This window comes from Diaporthe amygdali (assembly GCF_026229845.1).
Source record: "Diaporthe amygdali strain CAA958 chromosome Unknown NODE_28_length_639089_cov_64_968398, whole genome shotgun sequence".
Taxonomy (NCBI): Eukaryota; Fungi; Ascomycota; class Sordariomycetes; order Diaporthales; family Diaporthaceae; genus Diaporthe; species Diaporthe amygdali.
In genome coordinates, this window is record NW_026517048.1 from 182,671 (window position 1) to 208,114 (window position 25,444).

The 25,444-nt window shown below is 52.3% G+C and overlaps 9 protein-coding genes across 9 annotated transcripts; 4 read left to right on the forward strand and 5 right to left on the reverse strand.

Moving 5' to 3' along the window:
* Nucleotides 1-665: 665 nt before the first annotated feature.
* J7T55_014770 (uncharacterized protein) lies at nt 666-2,292 on the forward strand (the record flags this gene model as incomplete). The annotated part of the gene is made up of 3 exons (XM_053131745.1): nt 666-821; nt 872-2,055; nt 2,196-2,292. The coding sequence occupies 3 exons, from the start codon at nt 666-668 to the stop codon at nt 2,290-2,292; spliced, it is 1,437 nt and encodes a 478-aa protein (XP_052990131.1).
* Nucleotides 2,293-2,872: 580 nt separating this feature from the next.
* J7T55_014771 (uncharacterized protein) lies at nt 2,873-3,250 on the forward strand (the record flags this gene model as incomplete). Its single annotated transcript, XM_053131746.1, has 1 exon — nt 2,873-3,250. One exon carries the CDS (start codon nt 2,873-2,875, stop codon nt 3,248-3,250), a length of 378 nt encoding a protein of 125 aa, XP_052990132.1.
* Nucleotides 3,251-3,728: 478 nt separating this feature from the next.
* On the reverse strand, nt 3,729-5,012 carry J7T55_014772 (uncharacterized protein; the record flags this gene model as incomplete). Its single annotated transcript, XM_053131747.1, has 3 exons — nt 3,729-4,454; nt 4,523-4,773; nt 4,922-5,012. The coding sequence occupies 3 exons, from the start codon at nt 5,010-5,012 to the stop codon at nt 3,729-3,731; spliced, it is 1,068 nt and encodes a 355-aa protein (XP_052990133.1).
* A 1,547-nt stretch (nt 5,013-6,559) lies between these two features.
* J7T55_014773 (uncharacterized protein) lies at nt 6,560-9,120 on the reverse strand (the record flags this gene model as incomplete). Its single annotated transcript, XM_053131748.1, has 7 exons — nt 6,560-7,805; nt 7,860-7,944; nt 8,030-8,437; nt 8,489-8,579; nt 8,633-8,780; nt 8,857-8,912; nt 9,037-9,120. 7 exons carry the CDS (start codon nt 9,118-9,120, stop codon nt 6,560-6,562), a joined length of 2,118 nt encoding a protein of 705 aa, XP_052990134.1.
* Nucleotides 9,121-13,832: 4,712 nt separating this feature from the next.
* On the forward strand, nt 13,833-15,351 carry J7T55_014774 (uncharacterized protein; the record flags this gene model as incomplete). The annotated part of the gene is made up of 2 exons (XM_053131749.1): nt 13,833-14,662; nt 15,108-15,351. 2 exons carry the CDS (start codon nt 13,833-13,835, stop codon nt 15,349-15,351), a joined length of 1,074 nt encoding a protein of 357 aa, XP_052990135.1.
* Nucleotides 15,352-15,726: 375 nt separating this feature from the next.
* Nucleotides 15,727-17,328, reverse strand: J7T55_014775 (uncharacterized protein; the record flags this gene model as incomplete). Its single annotated transcript, XM_053131750.1, has 3 exons — nt 15,727-15,923; nt 16,059-16,821; nt 16,894-17,328. 3 exons carry the CDS (start codon nt 17,326-17,328, stop codon nt 15,727-15,729), a joined length of 1,395 nt encoding a protein of 464 aa, XP_052990136.1.
* Nucleotides 17,329-18,381: 1,053 nt separating this feature from the next.
* J7T55_014776 (uncharacterized protein) lies at nt 18,382-20,940 on the reverse strand (the record flags this gene model as incomplete). The annotated part of the gene is made up of 6 exons (XM_053131751.1): nt 18,382-18,751; nt 18,836-19,541; nt 19,671-19,712; nt 19,793-19,881; nt 20,013-20,452; nt 20,515-20,940. The coding sequence occupies 6 exons, from the start codon at nt 20,938-20,940 to the stop codon at nt 18,382-18,384; spliced, it is 2,073 nt and encodes a 690-aa protein (XP_052990137.1).
* A 1,780-nt stretch (nt 20,941-22,720) lies between these two features.
* Nucleotides 22,721-24,493, forward strand: J7T55_014777 (uncharacterized protein; the record flags this gene model as incomplete). The annotated part of the gene is made up of 4 exons (XM_053131752.1): nt 22,721-23,294; nt 23,383-23,578; nt 23,734-23,913; nt 23,980-24,493. 4 exons carry the CDS (start codon nt 22,721-22,723, stop codon nt 24,491-24,493), a joined length of 1,464 nt encoding a protein of 487 aa, XP_052990138.1.
* Nucleotides 24,494-24,641: 148 nt separating this feature from the next.
* On the reverse strand, nt 24,642-25,322 carry J7T55_014778 (dimethylaniline monooxygenase; the record flags this gene model as incomplete). The annotated part of the gene is made up of 2 exons (XM_053131753.1): nt 24,642-24,879; nt 25,105-25,322. 2 exons carry the CDS (start codon nt 25,320-25,322, stop codon nt 24,642-24,644), a joined length of 456 nt encoding a protein of 151 aa, XP_052990139.1.
* Nucleotides 25,323-25,444: the final 122 nt, after the last annotated feature.

Below are 25,444 nucleotides of genomic sequence, written 5' to 3' on the forward strand. Positions count from 1 at the left end.
AAAAGATGCAGCCTGCCGGCGGCAGGCTGATGACTTTTGGGACTAGCGGGGCACGGACCATCCAGTCAAGGGACTGTCACCTATGCACGAAGGTACCCATGTACCCATGTACCCAGGTACCTGGGCGCTCATTGACCTCTCACCTCTGTCTGCAGCTCCTTCCCGAGTCCAGAAGTTTTTAAACACGGCAAAGAGTGATGCGATATGATACGGTATGATACTGCCCAAGGTGAGGAAGGCACTTGCCTCAGATCGAGTAGTCACTGCAGCTCAATCGAATTTGAAAATTCAACATGACCAAAATGCAAGAATTGCAAGTGCACCTGAGACTGTAACTTTCCCTCTCCCTTTGCCAGGACAACTCAAGTCCACTTCCACGGGCTTGGTCCCTTCGTCTGCCTCTGCCTCTCATCTTCAGGACCCAATGGGTAAACTCAGATCTCTTCTTTCGCATCTGTACCTCTTAACTTCCACCCTGACTCTTCTTCTCAATCATAGTTCGTAATTGAGATCTACAATCTGCGGCAAGAGGACTACCCGAAGGGCCTCTTGCTTCTCTGGCCTCCTTTAGTCTCCTTTGGACCTCCTCATTCCTGGAGACTCCTTTAATTGATAGGCTCACCTCCGACACGAGCCCGGATCCCATCCCAACAGACACTTCGAGCATGGCTTCAGAAGAAGCCAAAGTCCACTCTATGGATTTGGGCCGTATTGTGGTGGAAGGCGACCACCAGCCCATTACTCAAGTCGCCACCCTCACGCTCAAAGATGGGGATCGAGATGAACATCTAATGCAGATTCATGTCGATGGTAGCACATTGGTGAGTTGGGACCCATCGAAACTCATATCCTTAGACTAATTATTCTCAAGGCACAATGGGACCTCGGTATGCTTCGAGAGCGGAAGTCCACCGGGGGCGAACAGTTCTACAGCATTACCGAACAGAAGATGCTCCAGTTCACACTGCCGCTACTGGAAGAGGGACAGGACAGTTTACACAGAAACATCCTGAGAACAATTCAACTGTTCCTCGTCAAGCACCAGGACTTCCACACCGCAGTCAGCTATTTGTCAAAGGGTGTGGGAATGCGACATGTTTCGCTGAAGAACTTGGTCGCACCCATCATGGTTAGAGAAGTGTCTAAGCAGTCATTCGCACAGCCTCGTTCCCGCGACTTTTCTGAGTCTTCCACAATGCGACCTCCAATGCGGCCTCCGAGTCAAGCCCCATTTACCGGGTACCACATGCAAAGTCGGGCGCAACCTATTCAGAGACCATTCTCTACTGCACCCCACGGGGTCTTTGTCCCTAGAGATCCGGCTGTAGATCCACCACGATCATCAAGTGCCGCCCTTGTTCTCGAACAAAATCCACGACAAGGCTATCACGACCCACTGAGTTTGCCTCGGGAACGTCAAGGCTTCCCTCCTCCATACGGTCACAGCCAGCCAGGATTATTGTCCAGAAGGGATCCCGGCGTGGCAGGTGTTGGAGACATGACGCATCTACATCAACGTCCTGTGCATCGTGCCCCAATGGCCAATTTCATGCCTCAAGGTCGCCTCGCACAACTCAACGGTCGCGGCGTTTCCTATGGCAGTGTGTCTCGGGGAGAGTCCGTAAGCCTGGCAGGTCGTGTCCCATCTCCAGCATCTAGTGCTAGGAGCTCGGGAACCTACCACTTCAGTCAACGCCACTCATCGACTGCGCCCTCCGAAGACATGAGTTCACGATCTCGCGCCGCCTCAGCGGGCGGATTTCCCATCAGGATACAGGTTCTCGACCCTTCTAATGAGCTGAAATATCCATATCGCCAGCCGAAGACACGTTGGGAGTTTACGTTGAGTCTTCTACCCGAGACAAAGATGTTTGAAGTCTGTCTCCACGCCGCTCAATACATGAGTCGCAATTTCCACACCATCGTGGATGGCAGAGAGCTGGCTGCACAGAGCAGGGATGGAACTATCCTCGAGGATCGAGAAAGCCTCTCAGAGGACGTTTTACGAGGAGAAACACTCTTCTTAATTGAGCGCAGACTGTTGGATATGGACCAGTCAGCTCGACGTGATTTTCCCAGGTCATCCTTGGACCCTCTGCATCCGGACTGGACATCGCAAGCTGCCAACCATGAAAGATCGAAATCGCTGTTTTCCGCAGAATCTCATTCTCAAGCTGACGATGAGTCCGACCAAGTCCCTCCACCTCGCAAGTTACCCTTCGCATCAGCCACCGCAGCCTCTTCGCCGAGGCCACCAAGCTCAACAGCTCCAACTCGTCCTCCTCTAGGTGAAAGGCCGGATCTGGTGAACGCAAGTGCTCGGGCACCGTTCGGGGAGCAAACAGTGGATTCAACCACAGAGAATGACAGAGAGGAACCAAACTCCAAGAAGCAGCCAGACAATGGTCAGAGCCGCCCTGAATCCGTTTTAGAAAGATCAGCCTCGGCAGCCCGCAACAGAAAAGTCGGCTCGGTCCCAGAAAGAAGCCAGCAATCCGAGACTCCGGCCATGACGAGGCGCCCTAGAATGTCTCAAGGTACCCAACGCAATGGAAATACAGCTCCAGATCAAGGGCGGGTGTCCTCAATAATCTCACCGGCTACAAAATCAAATCCATCGGGGTCCGTAGTGCACAATCAGGAACTGGCAACGAGCGCTTGCATGCGTTGTAGAAAAAAGAAGCGCAAATGCGACAAATCTAAGCCAACATGTGGCCCATGTCAAAAAGACGAGAGACCGTGCATCTATCCAAGGTCCCAGGGCATAGCAGCCGTAAAGTCCGGCGCAGACAAAGCATCTCCAGAAAGTGATCTCGCGGTTACCAATCGTTCTTTGGCGTCCAAGAGTCAGGCATCAATACCCACAACAGCGATGGGAAACGTTCCACAGCAAAATTCTCAGGCAAAGAAGACCCGGGAGATGGGTGTGCAGACACAGGAAACTGAGCATGGGAAAGGGGACGTCGAAATGAAGGACGTTGGTACAGATCCCTGCAGTCTGTATGTTGACGCCTCTACAGAAACAGAAAAATGCGACGATATCTGGCTTCCCTTCTCACAGTGCGCCAAGGTCGTATACTGGGCTGGAAGACGGTACGAGGAAAAGATTCAGAAGGCTGCCGATATTCTGAGAGAAGCGGACCCTTCTCAGGAGGACTACAGAGTCAAGGTTCAGAAAGCTGCAATGCATGGTTTTGAGTTCCAGCAAGAACTCCAAGAGAAATGTGAGGAAGCCTTACGAGAGCTTTAATGGCCGACGATTTTGCTACTTAACGTTGGACGCATGTGGGTGTCTTCGCTTGGGGGTCTGTGGGACGTCTCGGGGCTTAAGGTGGGCAATTCGTTAAATATCTCAGTAAACACTTGCTCCCGCTAATAAATTATCGCCACTTTATGTCGATCGTATTCAAAAATGGCTTTTTCATAGTACAATCAAGTTTTCATTGAGACATCGGGACTGAGCTTATTCCTTGTCACACAATATGTCGCCAGGTAATTCCAATTTCGCATCTCCAAACCGTGAGAAGAACCCAAGTCTTGCAAGAGCTGTGTAGGCAGATTTAAGATCGATAGAGTACCTAAATCAGCGTTTCATTTCATAGTCATGTGGTTGAACGAGGCGACTACTCATTGATATCCAAGGCATATTTGCAGGCGAGCAGACCCTGTTGACAAAGTCAACATACAAATTTATCTACAAGAACGTGACCAAGACTTCAGCTTCCAGTCTACATGGACCCCAAAGCTGCAATTCCTGGCCTGGCCTTCCCAGACCCATCGACCAGCAAGTTGTCCGCACAGCTAGAACCCAGGTTCGCATTGCCGATCCAGGCAGGCTCCCAGTAATACACACCCACACCGCCCTTGACACCCTTGACCACGTTGGCCACGTCCTGGAGCCAGGTGGACTGGCCGGCCTCGCTGCGCGGGATCGACGCCGCGTCGCCGGGGAACGCGTACTGGGGGTTCGGGCAGCTGGCGGGCCAGTTGGTCTCGGCGACGACGATCTGCTTGCCGTACGCGGAGGCGAGCTGGGTGAGCGAGCTCTTGAGGTTCGCGAGCGTCGCCTGCGCGTTGTAGAAGGGGTAGTACGAGACGCCAATCATGTCGAAGTCGGACGCCACCAGCGGGCCCTCGCCCAGCACCGTCTTGTACCACCACGTCTGCGTGCCCGCGTCCCAGCCGTTGTCGAGGTGGATCATGATCTTGGGCTTGGGGGAGAGCTTGCTGTCCTTGATGCCCCATGCCGCGGAGTGCAGTAGTGCTGCGATGTTGTACCACGATGATGTCCCGCCCAGTGGCCAGAGCAGCCCCGTGCGGATCTCGTTGCCGATGGAGATTATGCTGGGGCTGAGGCCGGCGCTGGCGTAGGCGTTGGAGACCTCCAGGGTGTAGTTGTATACTGTGTAGGTCAGCTTGTCGATGGTGGAGTCATCCCAGGCGGCGGGAGCAGCCTGTGGAAAGAGAGAGTCAGTCTTTGATGGCTTTACTGTGGTGCAATGCTGTCTTGGGTTCGTCTTACCTGGTGCGAAGGGTCGGCCCAGGTATCGCTGAGGTGAAGATCGAGGTACAGGCTCTGGCCGGCGGCCTTGGCTCGCTTGGAGAGCTTCAAGTTGTAATCCAGGTTGTAGTTTCCATCACTTGGGTTGACCCAGAACCTCTGACGGATCGAGTTGACGCCCGACGATGCTAGGATCTTCTCGAGTGGCGTAGTGACACCTCCGGTGGTCTTGTAGGTTTTGCCTTGAGCCTCAAGCATCAAGAGGGACGAAACTTTGATATGTCAGTATGTTGATCCTTGGGATCCCGGTCAATAGAGACCTGTCAATACGTCCTTAGAAACTGGCGTTTCCTTTGCAACGTTATGAAGCCATCGTCTGAGTCGCCCAGAAGGGAAAGTACACCCGAATTAGTTACTTACTGTCAGCTCCCTTGTAAGTGAGTGTATCCCCCAGCACCAAGGATGGCGCCAGGAGCAACGAGAACCAGCTTGCCACAGTCGGGAGCATCATGATGTGAAGCACAGATTTGCATGACAAGAAAACACAAACACCTCTCCAAAAAGCAGATGCTGCCCATTATCATATTGAGAGCCTCAGCCATCCGTCGCCAGTGAGCAGAGCGGCCGCCAAGAGTCGGTACAAACCAATACGACCCGAGGCGGAAGCGTCCGAATTAACATTAAAGGGCCCCACAAACGGGACTTCATAGCCCGATTGGCGCGGCGGAGCGCCCGTTCCGTTCTGCGTTCGGTAATGAGTTCCCCAAGAGAGCCAGTACGGTCGCGGGGCCAGCACCTGTTTCTGTCGCTTTTGCGCAGATGGAGATGCGCACATGACCCGTGCGGGTCTTGTGGCTTGGGGAGGAACATACGGATGAACATCCTATACGTGTATTAACCCACGACGGAGTAAATCGCTCCCGTCGTTGGTGTAGGTGGGTTTCAAACTGATCACAGGGCCCCAATTGTTTTGTTTGACGTTAAGAAGGCCTCATATACTGAACCAATATTGCAGGTGTTAAGCACCTGAGCGCAACCCACTTTTCCTGCGCTGGAGGCGTTCGCCGGGCCGAATGGGTAATTGCTCATCCAGGCCCAGCTGTCCCGTCGTATAAAAGTCCGCACTTGGAGATGTGTGGCTTAATTAGTGTATGGGTCAATATGGGCCGAACTCTCCCTCCCAATTTCATGAACGCTTGCAAAAGACTCGGTTCTAGCGCTTGATGAGAAGAAATCCGTCGGATGCTGGAGGTAATGGGCTTCCTCGCATAGGTGGACGTCTCTGTCATGACAACATCCCCCATACCGTTCGTAATTCTTAAGGCGTCTTGGAGATCAAGGACATCGATCCTCCGGTCCACTCGTCAGACTCTGGTAGCTCTTGTTTCTTTGGAGAGCTTGAATGCAAGTGGCTTCCTTGTTCCTGGTTGCGAAGATCAGCTAAAATGCCTGCTGGGGCCAGCACCAGTCTTTGGGAACTCATGATCGGTGCCCCCATAATAAGGTAGTACAATAACCTGGGTGTCAGACAACCTAGGCATAGCATAACCTGGTTGTAGAATAATCCAATCGTAGAAGAATCTGGACAAAGTCACCTTTCGTTTTCCCTTCCTCTTCATTTCTTTCTCCATTTCAATCTTTCCTCCCTTTTTTCTATCTCTTCCCTCAGCGGAGTCTTCAACATGTGCCATCGATATGGGCTCACGAACCTAGGTAATTAGGCTGTGGAGCAATAAAGTGACCAAAATGACATCACGATGAGAAACAGAAAAAAATCATCAGGACCTCACTGACACGATGCGCAGTAAGCGTCCAAAATGCCACCCATCGGTAGCTAATCCGGAGTCATCAATACGTATTTTGGCTACTCAATGCAACGCATATAAAACCTAGGCCCCGACATGATTCATTACAACCCAGTTGCGCCCTTAAACTCAGACGCCGAGACAGTCTATACCCCAAGTTCAGAGCAAAAGAAATATCACAACAGAGCCCTGCCAAAGGCCGGCCTGCTCTTCTCCCCCCTCCCCTCCACCGAAAAAAAAAAGCACCTACCCCTCAGAACTCAGGCTCACTAGCGGGAAAGTGTGCATACTGGCTGAGGTCCATGTTGAGGTGGTCCCAATCCCAGAGCGGCTCGAGGAACGTGCCCGACAGCGGGTCGCCGGGGTTCATCCCGAGGAACTGCTGCCGGGCCGCTGTGGCAGCGTCAGCGGTGGCCGCGGGCTGTTGCTGTTGCTGAGTGACGGGCAGGCCGGTGGTATAGTCTACATATGGCCACTCCGGAGCCGGCATCACTGGCATTCTGCCGGCATCCGCCAGGGGCATGAATGGAGCGGCGTCGTACTGCACGTGTGCCTGTGCTTGTTGAGTAAGCTGCGGCATGTCGTACGGCGTCGCGCCCATGGACGAGGGCGGGACACTCGAAGACGTGGTGCCGACGCTGCTGAACACATAGTCATCGCCGAAGCTCGCAACTGCAGCGAGGCGCTCGGGCGGCGAGGATGAGGAGGGGCTGGTCTTGATCTTCTTGGCCGAGGAGGGCGCAGACGAGCCGACGCCGAGGACCTGCTTTTCCGCGTCGGTCAGGGGAAGGGTTGAGGAGAGCTTCCGCAATAGCATGGCGGACAGCCTAGCGGACTCGGAAAGGTGAGCGACGGCGTCCATCAGCTCCTGGGAGGTTCGCAGCGCGCGGATTAGTTGACTCCGCTTGGGGAGGGTGTATTCGGTATCGTGCACGATAGCAGAGCACAGCACGGTAGCGGCGTCGAACATGAAGAAGATGATGAAGAAGTATTTGAAGCCATCCGGAAATATAAGGTCATAGAATTGTTCCGAGGCCCTCATCAGGTCGAGGCAGGTGTCGACGCCCTTCGTGCGCAGGTTGGTTCCCAGCGGCGAATTCATGATCTCTGAGTCTGCTTTTGATAGTAGGTAGGGCTTTAGAGGCGCGAGCAGATATGCGTAGGCGATAATGTTGAGCTGGCAGCGCATGAAGGGAATATTGGGATGCTTCTGATCCCATCGGGTGTCGGGTCGGTGGTCGCGAAGGGCAGCGGGAAATGTGCCCATCCACTTCTCAAGTTCTTCTTCGATTTCTAGGACGAGTTCCACGGAATAGGCTGTGCCCAGCTTCTGGAACAAGTGGGAAACGTGAAGGCCAAGTTCCGCTTGTAGGGCGACGGATGATAGAGCGTGCGGAATAGTGGGATCGGTCATGTTCTCAAGTCGACCATCCGGTATTTCTAGCGTGTGGTCGTCTTGGTCGATGATCAGCGGTCGAGAAAGCAGAGTTGACATTTGCCTATGCTCGTCAGCAATGGTACTCCTTTGTGTCAGCTCCGATGGTTTGACCTACCAGTCCCAGGTCCAGAGGATGCACCATAGTCTCTTTCGCAGCTCCCGTTCGAAGTTTGGCAAGCCCTCGGAAGGTCTATGCATATCTAAACAATGATACTGTCAGTACTATTTCAGATGCAGCTGTTCAAGGGGTCACCAGCTTTGGATCTACCTGGTGGGTTGACATACTAATCTCCTGCGCCTCACGGATGGCAGCACTCAGAGAGTGCCATGATTCGACCATACAAGCCTCAGATTTGTACCATTGCGCTTCGAGGAACAGTTGCTGCACGTGTACGGCACCGCCCTTGCCTCGGGGAATCGAGGCACTGAGCTTCTGGGCCGCAGCATGGAAGCGTTCAGTCATGACTTGTGCCTTCTCACCAAGTTCGGCTTCTAGTCTTTGAAGGAGAGATGCTTCCAGGTACTGAGTGGACACGGCACAGACACGAATTAGGAGGCAGGTGAGCTCGGGGCTCAGCTTTTGACCTGCTGCCCTTGCTTCCCACCACTTTGCACTTTGGCCTCGGAGCTGCTCTGGGAAGACGGGATAGTACTGGAAATTGGCTGTCTCTAGGTAATTTTGGACGAGGATGTCTTGGGTCGCATGTCAGTGGACGGACACAGCCCTCATGGGGCGGCACGCACCTGTGTACGGTTTTGGAAGTATGATCTTCAGTGCTGCCTCGATTTCTTCGGATTGAGCGCCTTGGCCGTCGTCTACGTGAGCATGAGAGGCCTGGAGAGGTGTCAACTCAGTGCCCAGAACTCATCGAGGGGCTGAGCACTTACGTCTGCTGTTGATTTTGTGAGGGTGAAGACATCGTGGCCAGGCATGTAGCCTAACTTGGCCAGCCCGTCAGAGAGGCCATGGTCAGGGTCGCTGACCGATGCAGAAGTGTCCGACTCAAAACTGTCCTCCTTCCTCTTCCTGGACAATCTACGCCCACAGCAGGTCAGAAAGACGCCTGTCTAGTATAGGTATGGCCCAATAACGTAAAGGAGTACATTCGTACCTCGGGGGAACAGGGAATGAGTCGTCCTCTGGAGTTGATACTTTCTTCAGAGCGAACTGGCATAAATGGGGTACTTTCCGGGCCTGGCAGTGGTTGCAAGGCCATTCACGAGAACACTGGTAATGTGTGGCGTCAGCCGCTGTCGACACAATGTCAGAGCGAGCTCTCATGGCGGTCTACCTTCTGCTTTCGCCGCTGGCACTCCAGACAGGACGTCGCGGAACGTCCGCTCTTCGGCTTATCGACCGGGCTGTTACCGCTCATCCTGAAGCTCTGCAAGACGGTCGATGTGAATGTCGTAAATTGTTCTCAGGAGGGTGTAAAGATGTCGTCCCCTCGGGGCCTGATGGGTGTTCGGGAGCACAAGAGGACCCTGGGGAAGTTGCCCTCTCTGACATTCGAGAGTGATTACCTTTCACCAGTGACTAAGCTTGGGGGTCTTCACCGTCGGAATTCCATCCTGCGTTAGACCAGGTGGAGACAGAGATGGATGGTATGGGGACCCTGGCTGCGTAGCGTCGTGGTAGTGTAACGGCCTGGTCCTCTAGTTCAGCCGCCATAGGTACGGATCCTCCCAAATGCGCCAGCATCAGAGTCATGACCCGGAGGTCCTCGAAACAATGTTTCTGATCTCTCATCGTTGATTTCTCAAGCCCCGAGTGGTTGTCAACGCATGTCGTTCTCGATGGCCAAATCTGGACTGGCCAAGCAACTCAGCTTTTGCTCCATCCTCCAATGAACGACATTGACGGAAAGTCAATGTGAGGGAGCCCGTGGAGATGGCAATGCCATCTCTGCTAAAGAAACTTTTCTTGGGGCCCAATGAAGGCTCAGGAGCTGTGTCCGATTGACTTGCCGTCCGAACATGAACTCTCTCAGCAGGCAACCTGCCGACCTGCCAAAAGCATCGAACAGGGGTGGTGGTTGTAGCAGAACAGGCACTCGCCGATAGGACATGGGGCTACATGGCTGTAGCTTGTTGATTTGCACACGCGGAAGCACCGGATTGATCAATAGCTGAGATCGTGGGTTTCGCAAAGATGGTCTTGAAGGCTTGTGGTGCACCACAGCCTCCCGGACGTGGTACAGCGCGTGAGCCAACATGGCCCAGAAAAAGCAAGTTGCAGGCCGCCGCTTTTCCGGGGCATCTCCATATTGGGTGCCATTGGGCTCTCGGGTAAGACATGGCTCCTCGCAGGGTGGCAGGCCAGGCTCTCAGCCCCAAGACCCTCATGGTATTTGGAATATGCCTGCTGAAAGTGGCACACAAATGAACGAAGAGGTGAGGTCTCTCTCCAGGTAGCTGGGAAGGGGCGTGAGGGCGTGAGGACGCCCAGACGAGGATCCTTGCAACTGCTGATGACGTTGAGGTTGCTTCGCGGTGCGGGGCACCAATGGGCAGCGTGCGGGAACAACAGATCTGGTTGCTGAGGACTCCAATTGGAAGCAAAAGTAAGCGAAGGCTCGCGAATCTGTCGTCCCGCATGGGAAGGTCGCATCAGCGGCCATGCCGGTGCCAATGCTAGGGCGGGACAAGCATCAAGAGGTGCCAAGGAGGCACAGTAAAGACGTCGCGTGCACCTTCTGCACCTGCACTGGAGGCAACAAGATTTCCTCTGGACCCGGCGAAACGATGGCTGACAACGTCCCAAAAGTAAGCATAAAACACCTATTAAGGCCTGGACGATATGAAAATGGTGCGCAGACTAGCTGTCTCAGCCGATGAGGAGATGAAAGGAGACTGCTTTTGAATTAGCATCATGGACAGAACCATGAGACCAATTGACTTCGCGACTGAGCTGCAGCCATTGCAGTTACCTCGACAGCAGCCGTCAAGAGCAGAGTCGAAACAGCCTCCATCCCGCCTGTCGCCCTGTCCCGGTCGGTCGGGCCCGGGCAAGAATGGGTGGCGGGTGGTGGGGGGACGCGGCAGGGCAGTCCAGATGTAGCGTCGGTGTGTCGAGCCGAGCAGCTGAGAACCAGGATCTCAACCGCAGAGCTCAGCTAGGAGCGTTGCGACGTCTCGTAGTTCAAAGCTGTGTAACCCTTTGGCAGCCAACTGCAACGTGCTTGGAGCATGGCATTGCGCGCCAGTGCTCTCTGCCTGGTCTGGACGTCGGCGAATATTTTATGATGGTGTGTGTCCTTGCCTGCTCAGCACACACAGACAATTGTTCAGCTCGCTCGCTAGGCGTTGGGGGTGCATCGCTTCGACGAAGCCATCCGTCTGTTGACTTCAACGGGCCTGTCGGCAAACCGAAGACTATCAATGCTTCGGCCTGGCGGCCCGACACTGCCACGACCTTGCCGTTTGTCGCTCTGGTTTGGTGATGTCCATTTTGTTGCAGCTCAATAAGGGCTGAATAGCGTATGGGTGTTAGAACCGAGAGTTCGCATCCATGTTGAAAAGAGTAGACCAAAGAACAGCGCCAGGATGGGAGGATGCAGATGCAGTTGCTGCTCTGATTCTGACTTTCTGGTGTTGTTGTTTTGAAGAGGCAGGACAAACGCGACCGACGCTGACCCCACAGGCCCACAGGGTCTACTATAGTGGGGAGGTGCGCCTTTCTTCAACTCTTTCCCTCTCAACAAACGACCACAGCATCAGATCCATTTACATGATCCACAAAGTCCTGCTGCCGACACTTTTCGGGGCACTTCATCTAGTCTAAGCATCTTATCGCATGATTTCTTCACGATAGCACCTGCGGAATCGTACGATCCGGGTCCAGTCCAATGCTCCTACTGGAGCTGTCTGACCGTTCCCCGACGACTTTCGGGCGAGAACAACGGCCACAAGACAGACTCTGCAGTGCCAACCCATGGGCCGGCAAACCTTTCCTCTGATTTACAAATTGAAAAAAGGACGGTACCGAGTATTCCCAACAGACCAATCAATCTCCGAATGCCATATGTTCCTGACGCACAACAGCAGATGATTCTCGAATTACCCCATGATCGCCACCAACACCTGCAGCGCGGGCCGCAGCACTGACAGCGGCAGCTAATTGAGACTTAAAAAGATCACGTCAACGCCCGATGGGTTTCGGCACATGGTCCATCCACTGCTACGGCCGTATGGGGCTGTCCAATGGGATCGAGATCGTCGTCCCACTTCCAAGGCCCGTGGCCAGATCCACTCGAACTTGGAACTGGAAGGCTGACGTCCTGAGCGATGCCGGTCACCGACTGCCACGATTGACACACCCATCCATCCTGTGAGCCAGAGCATACCACTCGCTCTCTAGGTCTCGCTCATTCAATGCGAAGTCACCAAGTTTGGATTGCTCCCTCGCAGACTCCAGGTTCGCCTGCACTTTTTTGCCCCGGATGGCCACATGGTACCTGCGAAAGTGCTAAGTGCTACAGAGGCAAGGTCTGCCGAACAAGTGTTGGTATCACTGCCGCATGTAGCTTCACACATGTGTACCTCACCTCGTCAAGCTTTGTGGCCCACACGGTCAAATATCATGTGATGTACCGGTATAGCTTGATATCCGGTCCCATTCAATTATGCTCCTAGATGCTAGTGCCGAATCTTCGGAATCATCAGTGCTTTGCTGAAAATTTGGACAAAATACATCAGAGTGCACTTCTATGGTTCATGTCTCCCGCAGGAGTTATGTGTATATCAAGCCCCTTTGATCTATCGAGAAGAATAAGCCGGTCTTGTAAAAACAGACCATTTTCTTAGATATAGCAGCCATAATAAACCTCTATATCTCTGAGGAGAAATTTTCGATGGAGAATCTAAGGTGTGGTTGCATAGTCACCTTGAGCTAGGTGTCATCTTCTATTGAAAGCTTGTATCTACACATTAGCGCTACCTGGATAAGGCCCATATGCGAATATTGCGCCGGTGTATGCTGGTGCTGTTCTAGTAATGCATTGTCCCACTCTACTGTAGACCGACCAGGAAACTAACTGCGTTGGAGGCCAGGCCCAAAGGTGTAATAAGTATAATTGAGCCGACATAGCTTGTTCTCTTGAATTCCGGGACAAAATTTTTTGAAAGTTGAGATTGCTCTCTAATGACAAACTTGTGTGCGCTGAACGTACAAAATTTTCACAGGACAAAAACCAACAACCGTCGCACGGCTGCTTCCATCAACAGCTTGACGTCAAGAATGCAACTCTGCACTTACCTCCACCAACTTCTGGGACCTCACGATACAGAGAATTTGGATTATCTGTGGAATAGGTTTCTATTTTGCATACTGTTGATTTGGGTTGCTGTACTGTGCTTGATAGCCGCAGTCGTGTACTTCGTCCCACACGAACCTCCTCCAGACAGGTCAACAGACCAGTCGGTCGCACGACGAGCGTCAGAGAAGACGTCCAATGGAAGGAAAAGAAAGCGAATCTGGGCCCTTTGCCGATGTCTTACCGATCCTGCCGTCCAAAAGACTCTCGCGGGCATGGATCCCCTCGTGATGGCTGCCTTCCATAATCTTGTCTGCAGCCCAATGTGTCGCCTGCCAGAGGAGACATTAATGTCTATTATGATGCTTCTCGACCCACTCAGCATCCAATGCCTGAGACGCACCAGCCGCTTGTTTTTGCGCCTCTTCTCATCTCCAGAATTTCGGTTTGCACACGCTACAAAGCGTGAGAGATGGCGGTTTCACCCCTGGCAGTTCCAGCCCTGGCAGGTCCCTAAGCGGGAATACTGGAGACCGTCTGGACGACTTAGGCCTCTCTTGGCCAGAGACAACCAGCACGAATGCAGCGGTTGCCAGAAGGGGCGAAGTGAACCTACCGGGGCGGGGAATTATAGGTACCTGACCACAGAATATCTCCACTGTGATGGCTGCTGGGTAGACCATCCAGCAGCCCTCTTCAGCCCAACTCAACGCGGGTTGGGACCCATGCCGAGGGTTTGTAGAGGCCACGAAGGGGTGCTGCGCATCTGCAAGCATCGTACGGTTTCATGGGCCGAGGTATCTTCAATCGCAAGGGGACTTTGGGAGCTTGAAATGGGCCGGGGGATAACACGGGTCTCCGTGCCCGTGGTAAGATGTGAAAACCCAGATCATATCGCCAAGAACCACGGCAGCAATGCTCCACAGATATTCCACCGAGATGAATTCCCTGAAGTCAGTGTTGAGAAGAAGTTCGGAGGAGGCATATCAGTTTATATGCGGTGGACCGGGCATCTCCGCCTCCCGGAATCCGATGACACAACAAGCAAGCAGTTGTCAGCGCGAATAGCCGCTGATACCATGCGCCAGAGACTGGAGCAGTTTAGGAGAGGGTCCCCGGCCGAATTCATCGCGCCCCAACTACTCCCAGGCCGCCTCATGGAGATGCAGTGCTTCGATCCGAACCGCTGCTCTTGTTTGCAATACAGCGGCAGTGACCTCTTGCCCGGCCACAAATGGCAACTGAGCCCTCCCGGACAGAGTCAGCAAGCTATATGTCGAACGGACCCTAGCAACCAACAAAGCTGTCTCCATCTCCAGACTTCCGAGGGCAGTGGGCCACAAGGGAAGTCCAGGGGACAGCTTCCTCTGGGGCCTTCTACTAAAATTTCCATGTGTGGGAGAAGCGGAACGCCAGACGCGTCTGTCGTCCGAATTTGGATGGACTGCTGCCCGGGCGACGTCGACAACTCCAGTCGGTGTCTGCGCATCAAGTACGAACGCGTCATTAAGATAGTACCAACCTATGTGACCAAAGAACATACGCCGGACCTGATTATGCTAGCGCCGATCAGTGCCGGCAGACCCCTGCCGATGTCAGCGGCTTGGTGTCAAGCTCTCGACCCGGACTCCTACGAGTCAAGCAATCATGAAAATATCCTGTGGTGCCGCCATCAGGGGTGCTCGAATTACTACCGGAACGCGAGGCACTTATTTGTCCCCTTCGAGAAGGTTAATCGAGAGTGTGGTCTAGAGTGCCAGTGGCCATGAGAAAATACACAGATCTTTAGAAAATTTCCTGGGTATTGACGATTTAAATGAGAGCAGGGGAAAAGACGGGAAGAGCTGAGATATGGAGGGAGGCTTGTTCTGTATTCCTATATTTCATCTCTCCATCAGATCATTGGTGATTATGGCTCACCAAGAAGCACGAAAACACGCAAGTCGCAGATCACCTTACTTCTGCTTTCTGAGAGGAAGCTTCCCGATTGCGAGGCTGTGTTTCAAAGTCCTAAATACACAATCTGCCACGTATCCCCTAAATCAAGCCCTCCCCTCATCTTCTTCCGCCATCTGTCGGTATTCTCTCAATTGCCTAATCCTCCTCAGTGTCAGGGTCGTCGAAGGCCTAGCCCCTAAGCGGCCCAAGTCATCGACTGCCACTAATGTCCGCGTCATGGGCAAACCAGAAAACTCCCATCATACTGTCCGCCGGAGCTCACCACCATCTAAGTCTCTCCATCAATGCAAGCCCATGTGTCCGACGTTCAGCTTCGATATCTCCAAGTTTGTCCGCGCTGGTGTGCTCCGAACAAACAAGTGGCACCCATATGGGTGGCCGGTAAAAATCTAGGCTTGTAGGCGGACGTTGGAGGGGCCTGATATTACAGCTCTAGGGAAGCAAAGAGAGGAATGCAATGAAATCGTTTGCATCACATCAGCAGCGGCCGTCTTTCTCTTCATCCTGTCCGTGAACCTTTCTTTTACAACATGTGACTGGATAAGAAATAGTGCATGCCTACCTAGGAAGCACAAGAGCATATGACTGCCGCGCCCTGTTGCATGCCTGTGCGTTACCCGCCCGTAACTCGTAACGAACCATCTTACAAGTCTTGAGAGTCCTATCTGGTGATCCACACTGCAATGTCCGAGATGTCAAGGTGCCTCTCGAAACGGCCAAATGCTTCAACAACATCGTCCCATGCGCTCTCAGTACCATTTCGACTCCCTACTCGTCCACATCATCTGGGTCGTAGAACCCAACCGATTCGTAACGGGTGTAACCTGGGCCTGCTTCCATCCAGTACTGCAGATCCTCACAAAGGAAATCGACGTTCTCCGATGCACGAGGGCAGTCCCTGACGCAGCGCCAGAGCATCTGGACCAACCTCCGAGCTGGGTAGACATCCCACATTCTGTCGGTTCCTGCGTACATTGAAAGTCAGCAACTGGCTCATATCGTCTACGTCGTCTGTTAAGACGCATAGGACAGAAGTCTCCGTCTTCGAAAGGCCGGTGAAGACCCTCTCGGGAGACCTTTAATTCTATAAATAACTTTACCGTATTCACATATCTTGTGAAATAGAAATTCCTTGGTTTCGCGGCAATTTTCCCATTCGACCATGCCGCGGTTCAGTTCAAAGACCCCGACAGGATCAATGTCTTCCACGGGGACTTCCTCGGTATCGCTTCCGTGGTCCTGTTCCTGGCCCTCATCGACCTCGTGCTCGGTATCCTCGTCGTCATGGGCTTGGATGTCATCGATGAGGTCGTCAACTTCGGAGTCTAGATCATCGTGATCTTCATCCACGTCCTGCTCACTCTCGCTGGCCTCCCAATCGCTTCCATCGGTCATGTCTGCGTCAAAGTCGTCGTCAAGATCCTCCTTGAAACGACCACAGCTGAAACGGAATCCAATTCGCTTGTCGAATTCACCGCTTCCGAAGGAGCAGCCATTGTCCATGGAGAGCTGGTAAATCAGCGTGACCTTCTCCACATACTGGAGGCCATTGGTGCCCGAAGCGTTGAAAACATTCCACATGTCGAGGAAGCGGCGCCAGACCCGCATGTCTACGCTGGGCAGCTCCCGGCCCCTTGCTAGTAGCTCATCGGCAGCTGACCGCTTTACGGTGATCTCGAAGTGGTTGTGTATGTAGAATAGCGGCATAGCCTCGTTTCGCAGTCGCTTGCTCACACTAAGCAGAGGGGGTGGAGTGAAGCTGCGCACGAGACCGCCATCTGGGACGATCAGAGTCTCCTTGTAGATGATGTTTCGGATCTCGCCCGGAAGTTTGAAAAAGGGGAAATCGCCTTGTGGGGCAAACTGTGTAAAAGGCTATTAGCTTTTTTCCAATTAATAGTAGCGAGGAAGCCCGGGTTAAGTCCTTGAACATACAGCCGGCTGGACAATTTGAACCATGGAGAGGTCTTGATTTCCCATACTCTGGGGACTGAGCTCAGGATTATCACCCCGGAAATATTCCATCCAGTAAAGGTCGTGATAGAAGTTGAAGATGCAGGCCACGAAGGACTGAAGACGGGGATTTTGGGGGGTTGGATCTAAGCTCAGGAAGTTGGCTGATAGTTGTTGAGCGAAGTCATTTCGTGCTGTGCTGTCAAAAAGAACTTGAAAAATAGGTGCGTCATCGTGGCCGTCGCAGAGGTTGAAAAGCATTTGGTAGGTAGTCTCTGCGAAACTAGCATTGTCTGCATCTGTAGTGAACCAGCCACACTCCTTGGTCCTGAGCAAGATGAACCTCTTCATGTCTGGAGCCATCGAGGTGGTGAGCCGGGCGAACTCGTGGGCCGTGGATGGCTGTTGGTAATTCATTGTGTGTGTAGGCTGACACAATCTTAGTTGTTACAATGTGTGATGAGGGTATGAGAAAAAGTGGTCAAGACCAACCTCCTTGAAAGCCTTTTTGTATATCATACAGACTTGGGGTTGAGGGCTAGTGATCTCGTTGTCACAAAGCTCGAGTGGTGATGGTGTTGATGGAAGGAAGCAAGAGCTGGCTGGCCATCGGAGGGCAAGGTATAGATATTTCTCGACATTGGCTGGTCACGAATGTTTCCATTCACTTGGTGACAAGTGTATCGTTGCAAAATTCACGTACAGATACATCCACAGCTTGCTATTGAGTACCATATGAATAGGCACGTATTCAAAATACTGTATTGTATACACAAGTGAATGTTCACACACTGCACTAATTGTCCAGTCAGTCCGGTGTGACTAATGCTGGGTGCTACCTGGGGGAAACATATGGAATTTCTGAATTAGCAATGATCGTTTCGCTGAGGGCGCAAAGCGTTTCCATAAAACATAATGACAACCCCAGGCGGTAAGGAGAAAGATGTGAGGGCATCGCCATGTACTTTGGTCAAGGAGACTGTCCTGTATCAGGATAGTTTCGCATATGTCTATCTGCTGCGTTCCTGTTGACAGTAGTGAGGTCGAGATCTTCCAGTCTTCCTCTTTCTCATGGCCGTCTGATCAGCCATGGTATCTGTTTCCTTCGCCCATCCCGACAGTTCGATTAGGTTTTCCAGTCTTCTCCACTCCAGGGCAAATGTGGTCCGGGAAGTATCGGGCGACGGAACGGCCGGAGGCAGACGAGTGAAGTGCATCCGATACTCGTCTTTTACATGTAATCAACCCCCCCCCCCTCTGTTTTTTGTCTACCACAATCTTGCTTGCTTTCATCAGCACTTGCTGACCTGGTGTTTTTGGACTAGTTTAGGCATTTTGTTCTTGCTAAGCGTTCAAGATGAGTAAGTGAGTATTTGAATAAATGTGGTCATGATTGATCGCTGTTTGTTGGGTTTCCCCAGAAAGTCTCCGCATGTGACTCTTCCATACCAGCAGCCGATGATCCATATACTACCGAGCCTGATCCCAAAGATCCGTGCGCAGCCTCCTCTTCAGACCGCGCGACAGCACAGAACGAGTAGCAGTCGTTGACCCTGTAGTGTTGCTTCCACTCCCAGTCCACTTGTCCACGACCAGGACAGACTTGCCGCCCACACAGTCCTCTGGAATGGTGTACGAATGGAGCGCCGCGTCCCTGTTGTCACCATCCCACGAAGGTGTCCCAGACCCGTCCATCTTCAGGTACTGGTATGAGAGCTTCTCGCCCGCAGGCAATTCGAAGGTCATAGTCCAAAGGGGGTTATCGCTGGTGTAGAAGTAGGATCCTAGGGTGACGGCTTGATGTCGGTCTTTGGCGCCCAGTTGAGGAACATCGCCGAGGCTTTTTTGAGATGGTGGTCAGTCCTAGTCATTATCGCTTCCATCTTTCTATGGATAGAAAGGAGCTGAGGATGAATAAACTCACATCTGTACATTCTGTCCGAATGAAGTCGCTGTTGTGATGTTGAAGGTAACGAGACACGTCTCGGTGTCGTCAGTGGCAGAGCTCTGCGGCAGCAGACAAAAGCCCGAACTTAGGGCCTCCAGAGCAGGATAGAACGCCCGAGGCAACCATCCCATCTCGAATGACAAGGCTCCGCTACGATCGGTCTTGAAGGTCTCGCAGCTTAGCAGGTCGATGTACGCCGCGCCTGGATTATACTTGGTAGCGTTTCGGGGGAGCACGACGTCCAGATTTTCCCCGCCAACGCCGACATTGGTCAGAACACTGATGATAGAGCCCTTCTTGATAGCAATATGATGGTTCGTCAAGACGGTAGTCGACGTCGACGAACTGGTGCCGTTAGTGGTGCCATTGCTGCCGCTGGTAGCGTTCCCTGCAGACGGTGCTGGTGGCGGCCAGACCGTGTCTGCCTGGGACGAGACAAATGATGGGTCCGTATCGATGGCAAGCGCGCGGGCGGCATTGAGCCTCGTGATCCAGCGGTACAGCTCTGAGTCCTCGTTGTAGCCCGAGGTCCACAGACGCTCGCGGTTGTAGGGATCGTTCTGACCGGAGAAGTGCTGCTCCTGGCCTTGATAGATAATTGGGATGCCGTCGAACAACAGGGTGAATGCCAGTGCATTTTTCGTGAGGGCTATATCGCCTACCAGGGATGCGAATCGTTGCTCTGTGGTACCTAGTTAGCAGACTTTTCCGTTGACATTGCGATCTTTGCATTGTATTTAGGAGCAATGGCTGAAATGATCATGTCCAGGATCTGGAAAGAGCCATGAGCGGACTAGGAATCTCCACATACCATCATGATTCTCAAAGAATGGTGCGAGGAGATTCGTGCTGACTGTTAAGACACCATGTGTTAGTTATTTTGCTTCATGACTGCGTATAGTTTGGGCATTTCCAAGTGCCTGGACTACTTACTTGGTCCGTTTCGCATCGTTTCCACGCCTTGGACAAGCTCGGTCATCCAAGTCAACGGATTTTGGAATGCTCTTCGTATCCAATAGAACCTACGAAAAATGGATCGTTGTAAGCAAGCGTAGCGTTCCAACTTCTTAAAAGGGGCAGATGAAGGTTCAAGTCCAGGAAGGGCGGAGAATGTGAATGAAGAGAGAAGTAAGAAAAGGATGAGGAGGCTCACGTAGGATAATTCAAGACACCAGCTTCCTTGCTGGCTATCAAATCACTATTATAATTTGCTGGGTCCCCATCGAGATATTCCGCGACGCTGAAGACACCAGCGGCATCGAGGAAGTCGGGCCAGAAGCTCCGTTCCACATGCTTATACGTGTCGAGACGGAGGCCATCAACATTGTACTTCTCGACTGTATCCCTGATCCAATCTTGGAATATATCTCGGACGACAGGGTCCTCGGTCTTGACGTCGGGCAGCGTAAAGACCGCGCTAGCTTTGTCATCCCGGAGCTGACACACTTCGACCGAGGTCTCGTTGGAATTGTCCATCAAGCAGGGGCGGTGGAAGTACCTGCTTGAGTTGAACGGAGTGAACATGCTGTAGTTGGTGGCATTGGCTGGGCCGGGCGAGAAGACGTGGTTGATCACGATGTCGAACATGAGATACTTTCAAAGCATTAGCACGCGACTTGCGGCTGTGTCATACACAACACTCCTTGATCACATACCATTCCGCGGGCGTGCAGCGCATCAGAGAGCCCCATCAGGTCCTCCTCGGTACCAAAGTGAGGGTTGAGAGCGTAGAAGTTGCGAGGCCAATACCCGTGGTATGAATAGTCCGACGACGCGTTCTCCGTGTTTTCTATGACGGGCGAGATCCAGATTGCCGTAAAACCCATGCCTTGAATATAATCCAGCTTCTCGGTAATACCCTGCCATGTGCCCCCACAATATTGTTTTGGCAAGGGGCAATCCTCATCCGAGTTTGAGGACCCGATGATACCGAGACCGGTGTCGTCGGACGGAGTCCTTGCGAAGCGATCTGTCACCACCTGATAGATGGTCTGTTTCTGCCATTCTTCTGCGCTCAGGGCATCGACGCCAGCCACAGCTGCGCAGAGCAGGGGAGCGATGGCTCCAAGAAAGTGTCGCATTACTCAAACAGGAGGAAACGAGTGACTTGATAAATGACGATATAAATGAGTGTATTATGCCCGAAGGCTAGTCGGATAGGTGCAAAGGAGCGGACGTCGTCTATGCAGACAGACAGTTGAAGCTTGAGGTCAACGACATTGAAGTCGGGCGATAGGTTCGAATCAACTCTAAATATAAAGCTTCGCTTTTCATCTTAATTTCAGGAGCAATAAGCTTTCACTGGGTTGATTGGCAGGCTTGTTCCTGACTCGGCTACGGGAACTCTGATTTGGTACGCTAAGCCTTGTGTGTCGCCCTTGTTTGGGCTCGCCGAGGTTTCCGACTCGTGGCACGTACCACACACTCATGTTTATAAATGACATACTGACACTTGTCCGGGGAGCCAGGGTAGTTCTAGATAGCCCTGTCTCGTGGATCGTCATTTCCGTATTTAAACAAGCTCGGCGCCGCGCAGTTGTGTAAGACCGAAACAACTCTCCGTCGACCAACATGATGGCGAAAGCATCGCGAGAGGCTTCTTCGAGGTCGTCAAATGCACACCCAGCCCTGTACGCAGTTTCCTCATACCCGTCCAGCTTTAGAATGACGCAACACAATGGCAGAGCCGTTTGTGATGTCAAGTATCTCAACAACTGTATCTGAAACACAAATACAGCTTGCAACTGTGTATGTGTGTGTCTAGACTCAGTCGTTACACTCGCCAGCCCAGACGAACGCCAATCGAAACAGCATTGTTTGGACTCGGCTAATCAGCATTGACATCCTGATGACAACCTTTGAGTGCAAATTGGGGGCTCAAGATTATGTAGTAAATAAGCCGAGTGGGCGCAAGACAACAATGTGTTACCTGTGAGAGGGAGAATCTAATCATTCCACTTGCCTTCAGTATTGGCTTTTAGAGATACTCGCTCTCACTGGCGGTCGAGTAGCTAAATATGTGGACAAAATGGAGTCCACAAGAATCATCAACAAGAATTTGCAGCCATGACAGGCATGTTTGCAGTGCGATAGCTTCCTTGGAAGATGACGTCCTATGGGGTTAAAACTCCTATGTTGTAATCTCCTACGATTTGTATGAGGGCTTTCAGGTATCTACTTTGGCTTAATCTCTTCTGTCTACAGGCCATCTACTACAGCAAGTAACTACATGGTATATCCTGGGTTTCTGGCAACCCAAACAACCATAATATTTTCATGTGGCTTCTTCTCCTTTACTCCTTGTTCTTATCAACCCCTCCTTGTTGTTTTTAGCAAGGGAATTTCTCGTGTCATTAATACTCTCTCGAATTCATACAATTCTTGACTGCTGGAGTCTCAAACACTTAGGCTGAGATCCCCGTCGAATCCACTATAGCATCCATGACTTAAGCGAGGGAGGCTAGCAAGCAATTGCAACCAATACAAGCACAGTCCAAGTAGCAGGTCCTGGAGATCTAGATATTGTGAGCATTTATTCCCCTACAGCGCGCAAATAAAGCAGACCGTCGGATAAGGCGACTCGTCGTCATCAATCAACATCTTCAAACGTGGTCAGTCTGTATGCCCTTCTATATTTTGGTATGCGGCAAAATCAGCCCCATTCAATCAATCCCTGATGCAACAAGCTTCGTGGTGGGGAAAGAAGCAGCCGGGATAGAACAAACTTTGCATGACTGGCGCAATGCACACACGCCAATCCTCTTCTTTCTCTTGATATCATGACCTCCCTCCCGATCGCAACCATCAATTGATCCCAAGAGCATATTCGAACTAGTTAAGGTTTTATCTGTTTGAGCTGGGATGGCAAGTGTTCAACCTAGCCTTATTTGCCCGCAGGCACAGTCTTTGGTTGCTGCTGGTCTCCAGTCTCGGATCCTTCTACCGACGGATGCTGAGTACACCAGTCGAAACGGCTCCTACTGGTGCAACAACGCGAAACTGAAGCCGGCATGCATCGTACAGCCGCGATCTTCCTCTGAGGTCGCGCAAGCCCTTCTAGCGCTTGCTAAGAATCATCAAGCATTTGCCGTGCGTGGGGGTGGACACATGAACTGGGCAGGCAGTAACAACATCGATGATGGTGTGACAATCGACTTGGGCTTCCTAAAGTCAACACAGTACGATCACAATAACCAGATAGCACATCTGGGGCCTGGTGCCAAATGGAAAGACGTCTATGCTGAGCTGGAAAAGCACGGGCGTGCAGTCGTCGGCGCACGCGAGGCCGAGTGCGGTGTTGGTGGCTTCCTACTCGGGGGAGGCTGTAGCTATCATACACCGAGTCACGGCTTTGCCTGCGATAATATTTTATCATACGAGGTGGTACTGGCAGATGGGCGCATTGTCAATGCGGACGTAGAGGGAGCGCACAAAGGTTCGTTCTTTTTTCCAACCCATTCTGGGCACCGTCATGTCTCACCTCGCACGAGAAAACCGAAAGAGTGAAGAGTGACGTTTGACAGACCTATTCCGTGCTCTCAAAGGCGGGGGAAACAACTTCGGCATCGTCACTTCCTTCAGGATGGGTACCATACCTAGTGGTCCTATCTGGGGTGGGTTGGCTTTGCGATCACTGGACGTTCTTCCTGCCGGTGCCGGCGCATTGGTTGACTTCACTCAGAACCATGAAAAGGATCAAGATAGCAATTTGCAACTAATGTGAGTATTGTGGTCTTTCACTTGGTCCCTTGAATATTATGTTTTAGGCTTGTTATAAACGGTCACGGGTTACAGGTCCAGATACTGGTGGGTTTCTATCGAAAGCGATATCGCATTGACGTCTGTGCAAATTATTGACAACTAATATTCTACAGAGTAGGCCACCAGCCCAGATTCGGTGGTGATGTTGTCATCACCCTCTGCAACAACATGGCTGCCATCGAGAATCCGCCGGCTCTGCAGAGAACCCTAGCGCTGCCAGAGACTATGAGCAATTTCAAAACGACCGCTCTGCAGGAGATGTTGACCTACACATCATTGCCTACTAGCTTTCAGTAAGGCTTTGCCTCCCTTTCTGTCTCTCGGAATAGCTATCGCGAAGGTAACTGACCGTGTTACAGCAACGTTTGGTTCACCATGACCTTCAAGAACGATTCTGCTATCATCCAAAGAGCGGCTGAGCTACATCAAAAGCTAGCGAAGGATCTCAAGGCAAGAATTCCGGATGGAGATTTCACCTCGCATGTCGCCTTCCAGCCCCTTCCCCGTTTGTTCGTGGAAAGGTCTCTGGCCATGAACCCAAGCGGCAATGTGCTTGGCCTGGAGAAAAATAAGAATGATGCAATCCTCATGCAGGCTTCGGCGAGTGTTCGCACACATGAGCTTGAGGAATGGGTCAGGCCGAAGGTCCGAGGTATAGTTGAGGGCGTCCGAGCCTTCGCCGCCACAATCGACGGGGGCGTCGTTCCTTGGATCTATCTCAACTACGCTCACTCCAGCCAAGACGTTTTACAGAGTTACGGGGTGGAGAACGTCCAAGTCCTCCGCGAGGCAGCGTCTAAATACGATCCTGAAGAAGTCTTTCAAAAGCTTTGCCCTGGAGGGTTCAAGCTTCCCCCTGAGGAAAGGGACTGAACTCGGTATTGGATACTAGTGTGACCGCGGTATCAGAACACATCAAGCTAGAAGCGCTATTCAAATAGTAATCTATTCATTTTTAAACCCTGAGTTCTCCTCTTGGGGAAAGGAGATACGTGTAGTCCCTGTTCTAGCAGATCGGTGCCTACTGTTTGGTTCGCATCGCGAGATACTCCTGCCACACCCTGCCCAAATCAGCAGGCATGATGGGCGAGAACATGTTCCCCAGCCAGCCCTTCTTCCGGTGCTCCGTGAGCCCGATCTCGTCCAAGAGCTTATCTACGTACAGGACACTGTCAAATGTAGCAAGATGCCCAAGCTCGCCGTTTGAGAGATAGCGCCCCTTGTTCCAGGCAATCATGTGCGCAATGTCCCTTTCTCCTCTACGGGTCAGAACAACTCATGCCGCATTGTAGATTGTGTACAGTAGCCTAACAGATCCTATAGCTTCTTGCCCGAATAGTCCTTGGCCGGACCCTCCCTTCCAGGATATACCACAGTGCCGCGCAATCTCAGATTATGCCGACGGCCTGCCCACAAACGCTCTCGGCCCGCCTCAGACAGGCCTGCAGGGAGAGACCTACACGATCCCAACGAGTGGCGGTTACAACTCCACCGCTGTATTGACCCGGACTGCACCCGGCTCCAATCCCGAGCCTCTCATGGTGCTGTTCCACCCGGGAGGCTTCTTCCTCGGGAGCCCTGCCAAGCTGACCATGTCCGCTTGGCCCCTCGCACAGCTGTTTAATGCTTCCGTCCTATGTTCCTCGTACCGGTTCGCCTCAGAGCACCCATTTCTGACAGGCATCGAAGACACCTGGGCCATATTGCAGTGGGCTGCGAGTCACGCCTCACATGTTGAACCATCTTGTTCTTATTTATCGTAAATATTACAGGGTATCTCAACATCGGCTATTTGACGTTGGCGATTGAATGCATAGCGTATTC